The sequence below is a fragment of the Anoplophora glabripennis genome, unplaced genomic scaffold, assembly GCF_000390285.2.
Source record: "Anoplophora glabripennis isolate ALB-LARVAE unplaced genomic scaffold, Agla_2.0 scaffold1, whole genome shotgun sequence".
Classification (NCBI taxonomy): Eukaryota; Metazoa; Arthropoda; class Insecta; order Coleoptera; family Cerambycidae; genus Anoplophora; species Anoplophora glabripennis.
The window spans coordinates 1,616,649-1,636,767 of NW_019417028.1; the positions used below are offsets into that span (position 1 = coordinate 1,616,649).

General features: G+C 31.5%; 1 protein-coding gene across 1 annotated transcript; it reads right to left on the bottom strand.

Moving 5' to 3' along the window:
* Nucleotides 1-13,659: 13,659 nt before the first annotated feature.
* On the bottom strand, nucleotides 13,660-14,477 carry LOC108909118 (gustatory receptor 68a-like). The gene is made up of 2 exons (XM_018713738.1): nucleotides 14,407-14,477; nucleotides 13,660-13,926 (listed from the first exon to the last, which is right to left on the bottom strand). Exons 1-2 carry the CDS (start codon nucleotides 14,461-14,463, stop codon nucleotides 13,660-13,662), a joined length of 324 nt encoding a protein of 107 aa, XP_018569254.1. The 5' UTR covers nucleotides 14,464-14,477.
* Between the last annotated feature and the right edge of the window lie 5,642 nt (nucleotides 14,478-20,119).

Genomic DNA, 20,119 nt, shown 5'->3' on the forward strand with positions numbered 1-20,119 from the left:
GAAATTTGAAAATAAAGTATTTAACTATTAGAAAATTATTTTCATTATTAATAAAAAAAAACTACAAATGAATGAATGAAATTCGTGAATTAATTCATGAAGAACTTCGTCAATTTATTCATCAATAAATTGACGAACTTCTTCATCAATTAATTTACGAATTTATTGGTAAACAGTGTGGTTTTACTCTGCTAGTACTGCTACAGACTTTGTCAAGTTTTTTGACGTATGAATCAGTTCTACCAATGAATCAAAGAAGCAAATAAATTTCAAAAATGTCACCTTTCCACTCATAATTGTAGTGATACAACAGCGGTACCGTTCTGACACATATTATATAAATATTAGTTTTTGTAAGTAACAAATCAGTAAAAACAATGCAAAACTACTACGACGCCATACAATTATTTACATATTCCAATAACATAACCTCATTACTGATCTGAGGCTGGAAATCTGTTGGGTTGGTACTTCCGAACTTCACGAAGAAATTGACGAAAATTAGAACATGCTCTAATTCGTCAAGAACTTGATGAATAAATTNNTTAGAGCATGTTCTAATTTTCGTCAATTTCTTCGTGAAGTTCGGAAGTACCAACCCAACAGATTTCCAGCCTCAGATCAGTAATGAGGTTATGTTATTGGAATATGTAAATAATTGTGTGGCGTCGTGCTAGTTTTGCATTGTTTTTACTGATTTGTTACTTACAAAAACTAATATTTATATAATATGTGTCAGAACGGTACCGCTGTTGTATCACTACAATTATGAGTGGAAAGGTGACATTTTTGAAATTTATTTGCTTCTTTGATTCATTGGTAGAACTGATTCATACGTCAAAAAACTTGACAAAGTCTGTAGCAGTGTAAAACCACACTGTTTACCAATAAATTCGTGAATTAATTCATGAAGTACTTCGTCAATTTATTCATCAATAAATTATCAATGTAAAACACCTATTACAAATGGTACCTACTCTTGGTAAAACCGCTGAAATGCATCGTTTTTGAAAAAAATTCTTTTAACCAATTTTAACTGAGACTAACTAAGATATATTTACTCTGTCTTAAAAGTATTTGTTCTTTTTACGTTAAGAAGTTTGCTTAATACTGAGAATAACTAAGAATTTTAGAAAGCCCCTTCCTTACCCCAACTAATGCTAGCTTTTTAAAATGCTTACTAATATACTAATCTGAAACCATGAATCTATATAAATGTATTCTTTATATCGTTATTCATAGAGCTCGTTTAGAGCTGGCGCCATCTAAAGAACTAAAATACAAAATGTAGAAAGAAAGGATCATAATGATCGAACTACACTAGAACCGTATTAAGTTTGCCATTATGTCACGAGTGTGTCCTAATATCAAAGACAGTCGTTGCGGACGTGAATTGATTATTAAACACGCGAAAAAGAGATACAATGATGGCATAAATGTCTTCATAGTCTCAATCTATCACAGACAACCGTTCTAATATTTTATGTGTATTAATAAGAGTGAAAGAAAATGGAGGACGTTTGTTGGGTATTAGTTTTAGACTGTAGTTTGACTAGTGCACTTTTTAAAACAAAACAGAACTGACACTCAGATTAAAAATTTGACAGTTGTTTTGATCACGCACGGAAATCGTCTCCGCACTAACTATTGTATATATTATTTTCTGAGCGTTGAAATATCGATTTTTTGGCGTATTTTCGTATCCAGTATCTAATACTAGTATTAAAATTTGCGAGATATCCAGACTTGGGAATTGTCAAGATGACATTTCAATTATATAAAAAGAGTGACTAATTTGACTAGGATTTTTCGTCTTACAATTAGTTCATACGAATTTGCTTGTGACGCAATGGAAAAGATGCAGCGGTTTTAATTATTTTGAATTTGAATTTGTTCATTTTTATAGTATCTATGTAAATAGTACACAAGGATCAGATTCGGTCTCGGTCTGTACAATTTCAACTATGAAAATTTGCTGCGGTAGCCTATATATGTGATGTCACACTAAAAGACTCATCTATATTGCCAACAAAAGAAAAAATAAAATTTAATTTTTATGTTCCATTTTTTTATTTAATACTTAGGTACTCTACAATAAAATTAGGTACATTTTCAAACATCGAATTCAGTTTTTCTGGCTTTTAAGTTGGCAAACTTTTTAATGATATCGTCTTTTGAAATTTACTTTCGATTCGATACTTATTAGTTATTATGGTCAAATTTGTCAATCTATCTAGGGTTGATCGTAAATAGTTTTCTATTAATTTCAATTTTGAAAACGACCTTTCGACTTCTGCTTCACAGGAAGTGTTCCATTAAAAAAATGTTAAGATGGTTTAAAGTTGACTACATTCGGCATTAAATTTCTACCACCCTGTATGAAATTAAGTCATTTCGATATTATGGCAGGGAATGTTAGAGTTTTAGTTATGTCCCGTATAAATTTTATCGCTCTAACTGTATTATTGTAAAACACACACCTTTTTGAATTAGGCAGTGCTTTTTTAATTTTTTTGAAAAAGATTAAATGTATCAAAAACGGTTAACTTGAAGAATAGGAAACCTTTATGAAAGTTCACCTAAAAATTGCAATAATATACAGGGTGTTCCATTTAAAATAACGAAGATGACGTCAACATGCCTGAAAACACTATTTGCCAAATTTTCAAAATTCAAATCGAAATAGTCTCTGAAATATGTCTAATGTCTCGTCACCGTGGCACACCCTGTGTACTAGTACTCAAATCATAACTATGTTGATGAAGTTAGTGTTTCACAGGGTGTGTTTTGTTTTAGTGGCACAACTAGATTCTCTCTCCTTACGAATATAGGTAATATGTAGAGCACTATGATGTTCTTTAAGTACAAACAATTATTTAATGATCTTTTTGAATTAATATATTTTTATTTATTTTCCATAATACTCGTAATAAAATTCTATATTTCATGCTTATCAATTTATTCGACATTTTATTTTTAAACACTATCAGTTTTCTCCTCTCTTCCTGGTTATTCCTAATGTTATTGATAAATATCTTTAATCAACCAAATGCTTTCACAAACATAGGAAGTGAAAATTATGGCGTATTTTCTATTACGCATGTACTTGTTATACAATATACAGTTTGAACGGTATGTGGGAGTTACAAATGAAAATTTATTGACTAGTAATAGAAGGCAATATTTTAGGTAATACTATAACAAGAGGTGGTGTTAGTATTACAACCAGGATGTTGAAATACCACGGAAGAAATAATATTATCAAAGATCCAGTATTCAAACTGGCAATCATCTTTGGTATAATACCTTACTGCGGCTATAAGAAACAAAAACTGTCAGCATCGCATAAACGTTTATGCAGATTATATGGATTATTATTATCAGGCTTGGTGATATGGGCAGTAAGCATCACTTATTATAAAATTTACCAAGGAACAGCCAGTGCCGCTCCATTTTTGGCAGGTTTAGAGATTTTGGTGATAATATGTTTTACGATGTTTTCTCTGGTAACGACACTGGGAGCTTCATTTTGGGATATGAAGTCGTGGATGCAATTGCTTAAATTATTGTCCCAGAAAGAACCCATTAAATGTGCAAAGAAGACATTTGATTTTTCACAGTTGCTTCTCATTATCGGAGTTATATTTATATTTATTTTATTCATATCTGTGTTTTATTCGTTAGGAATTTATTTTGCTGCACACATACTGACGTTTTATCCTACAAGACATGTAGCTTTGTGTTTAATGTTTAATATTAATACATCGATAAGAAAAAAGTATGCTATTATTAAAAATACACTTGTAAAGATAAACCTTTGCACGGTGATTAAAAACAGTACTATAAAAGACCTACGGGAAATAAGGAGGATCTATATGGATGCTGACAGAATTGTGGAAATTTTTAATGTAGTATTTGGATGGCCTTTGATGATACTTTACGCACAGTCTGTGGCAAATGCACTGCTTTTTCTGGGAGTACTCACGGATCGAGGTGTAAATATGATCTTGAATAAGATTATATCTAGTGATATAGTCATCTTGAACGCATTTTATACAGTTATGTCAGTGGTAAGTATATTCAAATTTTAAGGTGACGGAGTGTTGAAATTAAGGGAAAATATAATTTGCCCCCAAGCAAATGTAAATAACACAAGTTATTATTCATATAATTGAATAAGTAGCTTGGTATAAAAAATGTACTCTGAATATGTACAAAGCCTTAATTACTTATAAATCCATACTACCACATATAACAATAACTTTAGAAACTATGCCGTCAATTCTTGTTGGTGCAGGTGAGTAAACCTGTCCACCAAGGGGGGTGGTTTTCGGCAAAATATTTTTGTACGGCATTTCTAAAGTATATAGGTTATACAAAAAAAATTAACCTCGACCTAATGCAGTGCAAAAATAGCAATACCGGAAGCCAGGAAAATTTTTGATTTTCTGAAAATTTTGGCCCGGTTTTTAATGATTTATTACAGTACGGCATTTATTCTGCAAGTTTAGGATTGATACGTAGATAATTTTTTTAGTGACGCCGTACGTATCTTCTGATACAGGGGTTAGAAATGCAGGGCACAACCCCTTATGGTTTTTTAACGGCATATTACTTAAAAATTATTTTACATCTTAAATGTTTTAGCAACAATGCCGACTATTTTTCAATGATCGGAAACCATAAGGGTCAGAATATAAGGGTTTGCATCCGGGGTTTCTCTGTCCTGTATCGACAAATATGTACGGCATTACTGAAAAATATTTCTATATGATATTGTAAGTCTTATTATAGAAAGGCCGTACAGTAGTAAATAATTTGTGATAAGGAGAAAATAGTAGTAAAAATAAAATCAATTTTTGCAAGTAATACTTATTATCAAAAATATATTTCAAGCCATTTAGAACCATTTTTTTTGTTCGGCATTTTGTTTTTGTTGATTATTGTTGGCAGTATTAACAAAATATATTAATGCCATACAAAAATTTTTCACCGTGAAATCCTACTTTTCAGAGGGAGATTTTTTTTCGTATAGTAAGCACATATTTCATGAAAAATGTACGGCATGGCCAAAAATGTCATTATTTTATAAAATAGAATTAAAATTAGTGAATTTGATGTTGGTTCATACGCTACTTACAAATAGAAGGTTGCACCCTGTATTCTTAACCCCTGTATCAGCAAGTACATACGGCGTCGCTTAAAAATTTATCTATGTATCGATCCAAACTTGCAGTATAAATACCGTACTGTAATAAATCATCAAAACCCGGGCCAAAATTTTCGGAAAATCAAAAACTTTCCTGGCTTCCGGTATTGCTATTTTTTACGGCATTAGGTTGAGGTTCACCCCTTGGTGGACAGGTTTACTCACCTGTACCAACAAGAATTGACGCTATAGTTTCTAAAGTTATTGTTATATATGGTACATTGATTTATAAGCAATTCATGTTGGGTCAAATGACCTCTTGAAAATTCCCGATGGGATAGTAGTCTACAATATTAATGACTCGTGTGCAATGACCAATGACAGACTTAGGTCTACGTAGCAGGTGAAACAAAACTTTGTTTTAATGTATCGTAAATTTAACCATGTTCTAGTGATAAAATCAAAACAATCAACTCTCAAAAAAAAAATGATAAAAGGGAATTTTTGAGCGGCCAAAAATAAAATAAGAGGGCAGCCGTTTTTTGAAAAACCATTTTATATGCTGTACATGTTCTTATAAACTTTTATTATTTTTTGGATTATTGCTTGCTTTTAAAAATTCGTATACTTTTTTTAACACTCTTCATAAGTATGTTATTCTAAACTGACTTATTTTGATGTAAATAATCTCTGATCCTAGTAGGTATATTTAAAAGAGTTGTACTTGAAAATACAATATCAAACATCTGAACGTTATAAAGACATTGTAATGAATTTAACATCTTTAATTTTCAGTATGGCTCTATATTAATGACTTTTTCCTGCGATTCAACAGTCCAAGATGCGAATAAGTTGTTGAAAATGTGCTGCAAACTTCAGGAGGATGTGCCGTTGCTACCTACGGAAAAAATGGAATTGGAAATGTTACGGAATTTGATTCTCGATAAAAGCCCCAAATTTACAGCAGCACATTTTTTCGAAATAAAACGGTCTATTTTACTCTCCGTTATTAGTACCACTACAACCTACATGATCGTTATTTTACAATTTAATTATTTGTAAACGTTTGTATTGCGCGAAAAAACTAAAAAAAAATAAATAGTTTAATGTATTTTCCTGGGGAAAAGAGTAGTCTCTCCAACTAATCATAATTTAGGTTCTATTTATCACCTGTGCACAGATATCTGAATGAATTATGATTTAGGTGTGTGTCCTCCAAAGTTTTAACTAACGAATTATATAAAACTACAAAAATATGAATAATGTATTTAAAATAAATTATTTATTTTGAGATTTACTTTCAGATTTAATAGATTGTAATCAAATATATCACATGTATTTTTTCATAAAATTTGCACCGTTAAAAAAGGCACTTTGCCACAGAAACTGTATTGTAATGTAAAAATAGTGGTTACTCATATTATCGGAAGTGTTTGTATTCTTAAACAATTACATAAATGGACAAAAATTATATGCTACTTAATTGAAAACTTATTTTATTAATTTATTGATCACTTCTACTAACTGCTATAAATTGGAAGAGTGGTAACGTGTATCAGCATTCCGACAAAAATATGTCTGTGAGAAACCTCGAAAGAAATGATACTTTCAGAGATCCCATATTAAAAGTGGCAAATATCTTCGGTGTAATACCTTACTATGACTACAAGAAAGAAAAAGTGACGCATAAGAACCTGTTCAGGTTATATGGATTACTATTATCAGGGATTATGATGTGGATAACGAACCTAACCTATTATCAACTCCATCAAGAAGTGGTTTCGGTATCCCCACTTTTGGCAAGCTTGAAGTTTTTAGTTATGTTATCCTCTACTGTTTTATTTTTGGTAACTGTCTTGGGATCTTCATTTTCGAACCTGAAGCCATGGGGACAAATGGTGAATTTGGTATCTCATAACAAAAGTCGTACTAAATATAAAAGGATTGCATGTCTAAATGGTCCATTTATTTTTCTTGTCGTAGGAACTTTATGCGCATTTGTTGTATGCGAATGTTTGTTGTATTTTATGGGGATATACTACGCTCAGCCTATATTGGTATTTCACATCTTAGGACACGTATAAATGAGTTTAATGTACAATATTATCACGTTCATTAAGAAAAAGTACAAGACTATTAATAACATGCGTGTGGAGATACATTTTTGCACCGTAATTAGAAGTAGTACTATTAAAAATATACGGGGACTTAGAAAGACTTATATGGAAGCTGATACAACTGTGAAAACTTTTTTGGGTGGTCCTTATTACTTCATTTTTCGCAGGTGGTGGCGAGCCTTTTACTCTTTTTGGGACTACTCACTGATCAAGGTCTAAAGGTAGCCTTACAGAAAATGATATCTAGGGAGGTTGTCATTTCGAATGTTTTCTATATAGTTATGACCGTGGTAAGCCAAATTTGAATACTGGTGTTATGTTAATTCAGTTACTTACACTCTGTCAAATTCTCAATGAACATAAAATAAGTCTACAGGCGGTAATTCTTGGCAATCGTATTTTTCTTACATTTTAAATATACTAAAGACTAATTTTAGAAAAAATATATGATTGTGAGGCAAAAATGCATTGAATCTATCGAAAATTGCTTTGAGCTATGCACGACTGTTTTTCTATCATAATAAATTTACAAATTATGACTTGTTGATATATTTATTTTTAGTGTGAGCCTGTCATGATTGTCCTAGCTTGCGATGCAACAGTTCAAGATGCGAATAGGTTGCTGAGAACGTGCTGCAAACTTGAAGAGCATCTGCCACTGTTAGCCAAGGAAAAAGAGGAGTTGGAATTGTTGCGCGTTTTGATTCACGATAGGAGCCTTAAATTTACAGCGGCACATTTTTTCGAGATAAGACGGTCAATTTTACTTTCCCTTATCAGTACCACTACGACTTATATGATTGTTATTTTACAGTTTAATTTTTTATAAATTCGTAGCATATAATTTGTAAGTAAGCAAGTTATACACTTATAAAAATATTGATATCTGTTTTATTAAATGTTGTAACAATTATTAGTTTTAGCATTTTTTTTTTATAAAAATTCCAACACCTCCTGATTTCAACCTATGGTGCAGTTTGTTTTAATTTATTTTGATTTAATTAAATAACCCTGCATTTGTATTAAAAGTAAATTTGAATTTGGCAACATGAAAGCACTCATAATTTATAATGATGTAAGTTATTTAATTCTTTGAATTCAAATTTCCTTGTAGTATAGGTTGCCTATCAATCCAGGAAATGTTCGATTGGAATCAACGGTTCTTGTTTTTTCTGATTTTTAAAATCTTTACTTTTTACTACTGGATAACATTACCAACCTCAGACGAACAAATTTCTCACCTATGTTTTGAATTCAACTGGCGAGATCCAACAAGGACAAAATCTGCGGAGCTGCCGAGGACTGTGTTCGAAAGTGTACCCAGTAGACCAGGACGGATCTGTTTTGAGGTGGATGTGAGAGGGGGCAAGCAAATTTTTTTTGGATTACCTTCAGTACAACTCATATAATAAAAGTGTAGATCCCTAGATCTGGGCAAGGTCCGGAACATGTCCAAAATTGCAAAAATATTAAAAAAATTTAAAATAATGCCAATTTTATCTGAGTTTTTTTATTTATATCTTGGAACCTATGCATTTTGGAAGAATATTGAAAAGGAAAAATAGTTATAGAATTGAATTTTGCACAATATACTGTAAGTTAAAAATGTTCAAATTTATTACCGATGTTGCAAAGTAGCAATAATTAATGAAAAAAGGCAAAATAATCAAGATTTTTGGATAATTTTTTAAAAATATTTTAATAGCTCCGAGGGCATCCTAGTTTTAGTGAAAAAAACTTTAGAGTATAATAAAATAACACACCAAATTTCATTAAAATCGGTTGGATAGTTTTCGCAAAATAATTTTTTGAAAAAAAAATTAGAAAAAAATTTCCGAATTTTCAAAATGATATAGCGATATTTGAAAATTGTTTCACATAGAAAAGACCGCTCAACCTTTCAAATGGCTTTTGAAAAATTAAAATCGGTTGATTAGGACGGCCACAGTAAATTTTTAAAGTTAACACTTTTTTTATTTTTAAACAATTAGATTATATTTATCAATTTGTAATTTAGTTTTTTTCAAAAATTATAATTTTATAGTACTATTTTTTCTTAATTTTATTTGTATTTAACAAAAAAAAATTATTTCCAAATAAAAAAATTTTGTTTTTAAATTATTTAAATAATTGTAATAATTATAACTAAATACATTCATATTCAGTGTTGAAATATATACGTAAACAAATTTTTTCATTGAAAAAATGCAATAGCATAGGATAAAATATGCAGTATATTTAATACATAAATAATAAACTTTGTTTATAACAAAATATGAGCGAATTAGACAGTTGGCATTACGATACATATTCGGATTCTTTGGCTCGCGAGACATCGGATTAAAAAAAAAATCGAAATTGGTCCATTAGAAGCCGAGATATTGCAATTTTTTTCGTACCTTCGCATTTTAAACCTCCAAATTCAGTCTCGGAGCGAAAGCCCTCTCCCCAACTTTTCGCGTTTTGAGTCACTTTTTGCGCGTGCGAGCGACAGCATTTCCGTTGGTTTATCTATGTTGCCGATAACTTATAGATATGAAAATTTTTTCCAGCTTCTAACTTGGAAAAACGAAGCCACTGGATCAAAGATTATTGCTAAATTGTTTATAAATTAACAGTAAATGCCGATGAACTTTGACCGCTTATATCTCGAGAACCAATAAACGGAATTTAACTTTTTTTTTAAAAAAGAAGCGCCTTTCCGAGTACTTTAAAATTACAATTTTTGAACTATGTGAAAAATTTTTCAAGTATGTAGATGCTTTATTTGAGTCTGTGCAACATTTTGAATATTCGAAAATTTTTTTCAAAAAATTATTTTGCGAAAACTATAGAACCGATTTTAATGAAATTTGGTGTGTTGTTTTATTATACTCTAAAGTTTTTTTTTACCAAAATTAGAATGCCCTCGGAGCAATTAAAATATTTTAAAAAAATTATTCAAAAAACTTGATTATTTTGCCTTCTTTCATCAATTATTGCTAGTTCGCAACATCGGTAATAAATTTAAAAATTTTTAACTTACAGTATACTATGCAAATTTCAATTTTAAAACTTTTTTTCCTCTTCTATATTCTTCAAAAATGTATAGGTTCCAAGATATAAGTAAAAAACTTAGATAAAATAGGTATTTTTAAAAATTTTTGAAACATTTTTGCCAATTTGAAAATGTTCCAGACCTCGCCCAGATCTAGGAATCTACACTTTTATTATGTGAGTTGTAACGAAGGTAATCCGGCAAAAATTAGCTAGCCCTCTCTTACATCCAAGAAGTAAGATATTTCGACAGATTCGTCCTGGTCTATAGAGGACTTGCAGTATATTAACCATGACCACAGTCCTGACCACCACGAAATGCTCAACTTCCATGTTTGTTCACAACACACACATCTCATACTGCAAGTATCTACAAAATTCCTGTCCAAATTGAAGGACAGCTCCAAAGCACCATTGCATTTCATGCATTCATCCGATTTGATTCATTTGATTGATTTTGATTCGATTGGTGTGTTCAAAGAATAAAGGAAATTGAAAAGACACACAAATTTTACAGACAGCCAATTATAATTTTCTAATTCAGAATTGAATCCCGCCTTTAGCGCCTCGACCATCGAAACTCCTATTACTGCGTTATTATATTTTGGAATGAAACTTTCATGAATGAATGAATAAATACATTTTCAATAAAAATACCGTGTTTATTCAAAATCCACAAACACAAAAGTGTTCATACATTGTGTAGTCAATCAAACAAGTTTAATTCACACGAAAGTTGCTAGTGCACTTTTTAAATAGGAAATGTATTAAATACTACAACACCACTATAGTTTAAAGAATTGTATTATAACTATGAAGTAAGTAGTGATGGTGCTGATGATTGAAAGTAGAGTAGTTTTGTTTATATCGAAGAATCCAGCGGCGGAAAACTGAGGAGGCATGTTTATGACCAGATACTTCAACTTGTCTAATTCTTTTCTTACTTTTGGTTGCCTAATGAAGATTCGTTTAAGATTATGGCAATTTGTTTCCAATTCGTTCGCCTGAGAAATAACAGAGTCACAAGAGAATACTATCAGCGTCGCAAAAACCTGGAAATATATACCAATTGTTTTAATGATATGGAAAAATTAATCTAGTGAACGTGCTTACAATTCTTGTAATCATAAAATATGAATATATATACGGGGTGTCCAGAAACTCTTTCGAGAAACGGTACTCTCAAATCCTGTAGATGGTTTTATGCCGATTTCAGTAAATAATCTGTACAAATGCTTCCTAAGGCGGCAAGAGCCCTTTGAATGTGACGCCTTGCATTTGTTCTGAAAATTAATAGGTGTGTAACATTTTATCTCCTTTAAAAGAAAAGCGTTTTTAAGACATTTGGAAAAAATTGAATAAAAGCGCCATATTCAAAGGGCTCTAGTTTCTTTCGAAAGGTGATTTTCCTCAAGTCAGTATAAAACATTTTGAGATTGTCAAACAATTTAAGGTTGTGGTTAAAGTTTCTGAACACCCTGTATATTATCTCTTTTTTGTTGATCACGATACCTTGAAATTTAGAATTTTTAAAAAAGGGTTATAAATGGGAGTATGTACTACAAGAATAATATAGACCTTGGAAAAATAGAATCCATAGTTAAAAGTAACTTATTTTCAAAAAAAATATTTCGTGTAGGTACCTATTTTGTACAGGTATATTCACATAACATATCTTTTTATATTTTTTGACGTTCTCTCTAGGAAAAAATAATTGACTTTTTCCTTTTTTAAAATATACCTAAAATTAAAATTAGTTTTGACCAATTTCATATCTTCAAATTTAACTAAAAAATAAGACATAATTTAGGCTTTACTTGCGCCAAAGTTACGTCACTTTTACTTCTCTTAATTAAGGGAAAAAAATACGCTAAAGAAAATGTTACTTATATCCTATTTTTTTCATAAGGTATTAGCTAATTAGTGATTAGATAAAGCGGAGGACTAAAAAGTAACAAACGGGGTGTTGTATTTCAAAAAAACACAAGAGCGGTTTATCAGAGATAGCAAGAAAATTTCTTAAAACTTTAAATATACTATTTTTTATCGACAATTAATAACTTACCCCTAATATTATAACAACAATTGAAAATAGGACAAAACTAATATCTTCAAATATAGGTTTTTCCAGAAATATTGTCGTTAAGTGGCTTTCCAAAATTACAATGGTATAAAAATATACCATTAAAAGAGGCCATCCCCATAAGTCGTTAACTGTTTCAATAAGCTGGTGTAGAACGATATACAGGGCCCTAATTTTTTCTACTGTCCTAGGCAAATCACAATTTGAAATTGTGATATGAAATAAAAAGTCGTTGATGTCTTCTAACTTGTTTTTTATGAAAGCTGTCGTAATATATACCATAATTGCTGTTGATAAAAATGTGTAATTAAATATACTAACTGGCAGGAACATTAGAGAAAATCCTGTAGCAATAAAATCATTGACGATCATATAAAATGGGCTTACAAAACCCACAAGAGATAATATTACTGTATATCTAGTATTACGTTTTCTCTGTCCAGTGTATCTACTAAACGTGTTCTCTATAGAGATAATTAAATCGAAGAATTCCTCCCATCTTGTCCTGTTCCAAAAGGCCGAACCTGCTGACAGCACTATAAATAAAACGACACCTCCTGTTTCTTGTAAAATATCTAAAACGATCCTGACACTATGTAAGTGAAATATTTCTTCTCGGAGAAAAAAATTATATACTGTTATGACAATCAATAGAACAACTTGCACTACCGCGTAGCATCTGAATGCTTTCACATATACAGTACGTTTGTCGTGATTGTGCCAAGGTACCATTCCAAAATAACTAGCAAATTTAGTCAGGAGCAATACCAGCTGGAGATTTGTCAAAGTTAATTTAAAATTCATTGCAAGGCAGACTGCAAAGTAGTGATAGGAATGGGGTGATGTACAATGTACATTTATCGATTGCTTTTTTACGTCGGGCTCTGTTCTTATAACATTCTAAATGTGATTACATATTCATCAGAGCAAAAACGTAAAACTGACGTGGCGGTTAAGTCATACAGATTTAGTTTGTCAAGTAGCTTTCTGTTTAATTAATTTTATACAATTTCTTCTTCTTACGTGGAAACCGTTACTTTTTACAAATACTTATATCTATAATATTAATTGTGACACTATAATCCGTGTTTTTATTTTCTTCTGGAAAAAACCACACGTGCCAGTCTACAAGTGTAAAATTCTTCACTAAAAACTGTTATCTTCTAAATCCACAAATCTATCTATAAATTGTGTAGCCAAACATACATACTTAATTTAATCCACATGAAAGTTACCAGATATTTTTTTCTCCTATATTAAATAGTATAATAACACTATAATTTAAAGAATTGTGTTATAATTATGAAATAAGTGGTGACACTGCTGATGACTGACAGTAGAGTGGATCTGTTTATTTCGAAGAATCCAGCGGCGGAAAAGTGAGGAGGCATTTTTATGATTAGGTACATCAATTTATCTAATTCCTCTCTCATTTTTGGTTCCCAAATGAAGGTTCTTTTAAGTTGATGACAATTTGTCTCCAATTTATTCGCCTGTGTGACAACAGAGTCACAAGAGAATGCTACCAGCGTCGCAGAAACCTGAAAATATATATCAATTGAGTTAACTATACGAAAAAAAATTAAAAATTTATTGAACGTGCTGGCGATTATTCTTGTAACCGTAAAATGTGGTCCATATGATAAATTAAAGGGGATTCCTTACATAATTTCATGTATTTTATAAAGAGGTATTCACATGACATTATATTTTTTATATTTTTTACTTTCTGTCTAGGAAAAAACGGTAAACACCAAAGTTTTAGGAAATTCTCGACTACATCCTGTTTTATATATACTGTGAATGTACTCGTTCTATACTTAAAAATTTTAAAGCCACCGAAATATTTTATAAATTTAAAGAAAAAATATTTTTTATGTTAAATCTTTTAAATTTTTCTGTAAAAAATAGATACATTTGTCTCGGATCATATTCCTAGACCACAAAATAAACCGTAGTGATAAATTCCTTTGAGAATGCAAGAAAATTTCCTAAAACTTTATTATTTGAATATTCCTTACCACTAATATAATTACAACTAGGGAGAATAACACAAAAGCAATATCAATAAATATCATTTTTTCCAGAAATATAGTCGTCAAATGGTTTTCCAAAAGTACAATGGTATAGAAATATACGAATAACAGCGGCCATCCCAATAAGTCGTTAACTGTTTCAATAAGTTGGTGTACAGTAATATACAGGGCCGTAATTTTCTTTATTGTTCTAGGCAAATCACAATTTAAAATTGTAATTTGAAATAAAAGTTCGTTGATGTCTTTTAACTTGTTTCTTATGAAAGCTGTCGTAATATATACCATAATTGCTGTTAACAAAAATGTGTAATGAAATACACTAACTGACAGGAATATTAGAGAAAATCCTGCACAGATAAAATCATTGACGATCATATACAAAGGGCTCATAAAACCTATAGCAGATAATATAACGGTATGTCTAGGACAACTTTTTTTCTGTACGGTGTACATACTAAACATGCCTTCCACAGATCCAATTAAATTAAAGAATTTCTCCCATTTGGTCCTGTTCCAAAAGGCTGAACCTACTGACATCACTATAAATAAAGCCAGACCTCCTATTTCTTGTACAACATCAATAACGATCCTGACACTATGAAAATTAAACATTTCTAAACGGAAAAACATATTGTAAACTGTTATGCAAACCAATAGAAGAACTTGTGCTATCGAATAGCATTTGAATGCTTTCACATATACAGTACGTTTGTCCTGATTATGCCAAGGTACCATTCCAAAGAAACTAGCAAATTTAGCTAAGAGAAATACCAGATTGAGATTTGTCAAAGTTAATTTAAAATTCATTTTAATGTAAACTGGGATCAAACACTTTTAGGAATTAGGTGATATACACTATACTACACCTAATGACTGGTTACTTCTGCATTACCTCGGCGGAAATATAAAAATGACGTGGTTAACTAACATAAATTTATTTTGTTAATTACCTTTCTATTATTTTCATTAAGTCTATACAACTTATGAAAGTAATTGTTATTTGTTACAGATACTCATATCTATTAATTGCTATTCTCTAATCAGCTTTTTTATTTCCTTAATGAAAAAAGCCACACGTACCACTGTAATATGCCCTATATTCTTCACTAAAATTAATTGCTTTTTTATTCCATAAATGCTATAAAGAGACAATTTGTAGAGAATGGAAATATGGAGGGTACAAGATTTAAGAAATTAAGGTTTTATGCGTAGGATCGAGTTTTCTCAGTGGATCATTAATAATGAAAACTTGCTTTCATTAATTCTCTGGACCGATGAGGCGACTTTCATCAGAAATGGAGCTCTTAATTTTCACAATACCCGCTAATGACAATCCGAAGGTAGTTCGGCGTAATAATTTCCAACACAGGTTTTTAGTTAATCTGTGGGCGGGGATTATCGGTACCAGATTAAATGGACCTGTTGAAATTCCAAATCGGCTAAATGGTGAAGTTTATGTACATTTTTTACGAAATGAATTGTTTGATTTAATGGAAGATGTACCTCTAAATATTAGAGGAAACATGTACTTTCAGAACGATGGAGCTCCAGCTCACAATAGTAGGAATGTGAAAAACTGGTTCAACGAATATTTTCCAGAAAGGTGGATTGGACCAAGCAGTCCCATTGCCTGGCCACCTCGTTCACCTGACTTTAATCCTCAAGATTATTACTTATGGGGACATTTAAATAGTATCGTTTATAACACCGAAATAGATACCAGAGAAGAATGATTAGAAAAAATAAATTTGGCCTCTAATATGTTAAGGAACAATGAATTTGAAATTCTTCGTGCTTCTCAAGGAATAAGGCGTAGAGCTATGCTGTTCATTCAACAAAATAGCAGTCATTTTGAGCAATTATTGTAACGTGTTTTTTAGTTCTTAATAATTTTTTTATTATCTGATTTATTACAAAACTTCAGTTGACTACTGTGCATATCAGGTTTGTTTCTGCAGTAAATTACTGACAGTCTACAAACGGTTTGTGATTTGAACGATACAATAATGGTTTCTAAATTTGTAGTTTGAAATGAAGAAGAAGATGGACATGAGATATAACTTCTAAATCTAAATAGATATTTTTCTAAAACGAAGCATTTTATTGAAGTAAATCTAGAGTCCCTTTCTTTTTGTAAAAAACCCATTTCTATCATCGTTTGATGTTTACATTTGAAAATATTAGAATTATCATGTTTTAAAGTAAAATAACTCATTTATGTTAATTCACTGCTTACCGAAAATATGTATAGGATTAAACGGAAATTAACTATATTAACTGGTCTATAATGTGACGGAAAATTTTACAATTCTGCCTTGTCGTTCAATTATCTAGCGAATGTCATAACAAATAAATTGTTATTTATTTCAATCCCCTCCTTTAAGAGGGTATATCGCCTCAGGGGAGCAACTTTCATATAATAAATACATTTTTACTTCAATCCTCTTATTTTTGGCTCTACATTCATCGGTACCATTTCTGCTACTTCATTTAAAAACACCATGTATAATTTAAAATAATTAATAATGCCATTTTCCTCTATGTGTAGATATATTTACTTTTGTGTTAAAAGCCTTTTAAATGATAGATTGATAGATAGAAATTCACCATTACAGTTATTGATGTATCAAAACATATCCAAACGTATAATCAGCTAGAAAAAAGCAATAACGTTTGCTCCACCACTGTATAATTTAGTTCATACAATTTTATAATGGATAAAATTGTCTTTGATGGTAATTATTTTTCGAGGCATATATAGACGTCAATGAAATAATTGAATATTAGATAAAAGATGAACCCAAAATAATGATGTTAAAAAAAACAAAAACAGTGTTAAGGGCAAAACTGATATTAAAAATTTACGTCAAATGTATCATAATTTAATTAAATAAATGTAGTTTTTGATAAATTAATTATTTGTTTTCCAATAAATTTCATAAATTATATGATGTATTGGTATTATTTATTATGTATCACCACTTACAATAGTATTAATCTACACTAAACTAAAAATATTCAAAATTGTATGCCTATATATCCACTGCCCCTCATCTCTCGATTTTTCGCCACTACTAGACCTCGTACGCACCTCCAACGCATCTAGAAATTTTGCAAAATAGTGCACCAAAAAATTCAAATTACAATTGTGCCAAAACTAATGGTCCAACAGCGCCTGCTTTGTGCACACTTAAAATACATATAATTCAATACTTTTGTGCACAGGGTCAGTTTTACAACTAAAAAAATGACGGAGCGATGAATTTAAAAAAAAAACACTACATTTTCCGATTTTTCCGGATTTTCTTCGTTTCTAATTATGCGATTGCTTGGTTAGTTTAGATTTTATAAGCAAAAAACTAAAAAAGAATGCGTTTTTTACATAAAAATTAATTTGGTAAATTGGAGTAGAAACATATAAGCATATCTACAGGGTGTTAAAAAAAGAGTGTAAAATAATTAAGGAGGTAATAGTATGAACCAAAATAAACAGAAAAGTCTAAATAAACATGGGTCCGCAAAGTAACGGTTGCGGAGATATGGAATGTTTTATGTTTTTTAGCCCCTTTTTTTATTTTGCAAAAACGTTGTGTATTTTCTTATAATAGTTGGTTGATGTTTAGTGAAATAAACAGTACGTATTTGACAGTTGTTCTCAGTGCACAAGTTTTCTTTCGCTATGGCTGGTTACTCTAACGCAGAATTAACAGACATGCATTTCATGTATGGTCGTGCTAATGGGAACGCCACCGAAGCGCGACGTCTTTATGTTGACGCTTATCCAAATCGCCAGATTCCTTCACAACGCATGTTTGGAAGAATTCACCAAAGATTGCGTGATACCGGTTCCTTGAGCAAACAGTGCCATTTATCCGGAAGACCAAGGTCGGTATCCACTCCTAGAGCAGAAGAAGAAATTCTAGCACTGGTAGAGCAGAATCCAGGTACGAGTGTGCGGAGAATATCAGCCGAGGTAGGAATTAGTGGTCCTCTTGTTTGGAGAATCCTTCACGAGCAACTGCTTTATCCATACCATGTGCAACGAGTACAGGCCTTAAATCCAATAAATGATCATCAAGCACGTTTGGTTTTTTGCCGCTGGTTTCTACGTCATGATGCTGAAGACCCTCGTTTTCTTGCAAACATTCTTTTTACTGATGAGGCCGGGTTCACAAGAAATGGAGTGTTTAATTTTCACAATACGCATATTTGGGCCGACGAAAATCCTCATGCTCTAATAGAATCTGGACATCAGGCACGTTTTTCATTAAACATTTGGATGGGTATTGTAGGTGACAGGTTTCTAGGTCCTGTTGTTTTACCAAACCGATTAACAGGCGCTGCTTACCTCAACTTTCTGCAGAACACACTGTATGAGTTTTTGGAAGACATTCCTTTGAATCAGAGGCAACAAATGTGGTTCCAGCATGATGGTGCTCCAGCTCATTTTTCCATGGCCGTTAGAGAGCATTTACACCAAACTTTTCCACATAGATGGGTAGGAAGGGCCGGACCTGTTTTATGGCCTCCAAGATCGCCTGATCTGAACCCTCTAGATTTCTTTGTTTGGGGATATTTGAAGACATTAGTGTATGGTACTCCTGTAAATAGCCTGGAAGAGCTGCAGCTACGGATTAATCAAAAGTGTCAAGAAATCCAAACCAAGGAGGGTGTTTTCGAAAGAGTTCGAATATCGTTGAGACGAAGATGTCGTGCCTGCTTGGAAATGGACGGAGGGCACTTTGAACATCTTCTGTAACTTTGTTTTTTGTTTGTTAAAAGCTTCCTTTGTCGGTTTATTCCTAATAAAATAAAATGTTTGAAAAACGAATAGTGGTCCATATCTCCGCAACCGTTACTTTGCGGACCCATGTTTATTAAGACTTTTCTGCTTATTTTGGTTCATACTATTACCTCCTGAAATATTTTACACTCTTTTTTTAACACCCTGTTTATAGTACTAGTATTTCTGTCACAAACAAAACCCCTATTGATTGGCATACAAGTTTCCAAACACTTCAAAGTTTCGTATAATTGATAGCCTTCAAAAACACCTTGTATATCTTACTGTAATTATTTTAAAAGGACCTATATATTACTAACATGTATACTCGTAAATTAATTCTTCCATTTACAGCAAGTACGCTTCGTTTTATATAGATAGCTGATACAAGATACTAAATGACATTCGATCTACTTAATGAACTATCGAGTTCAGCAGAACAAATATAGGTATTTAGTAATATATATTGTTGTGGTAAAGACGCAGTTACAAGTGAAATATTATATGATGGCACATTTTAAGTTCGTACAATTCATAGCTAAGTTAGCCAACGTTTTTGGCTTAATGCCTATTTACGATTACAACATACAGAGATTGATTCGTCAAAGGTTGTTTAAGATCTATGGTTTGCTTTTAACTATAATATTGACAGCAGAAGGAATAACTGCTCTCCTTAATCATCATCAAGATTTAGTGCTATTTAAATCTGACATAACGGAACCATTGTTTTCACTGGTAGATGCTATAGGATTGATTTTTTTTGTTATAACGACCCTGGGAACCGTATTTTGGAACATGGAATCATGGGAACGAATATTGAAATTATTGTTTCATCTAGACTGTCAACCCGCAAGAAAACATTTCCATGTAGTCCCCTTCGCTATTAATGCCATTGGAAGCATCATTTCTTTAACT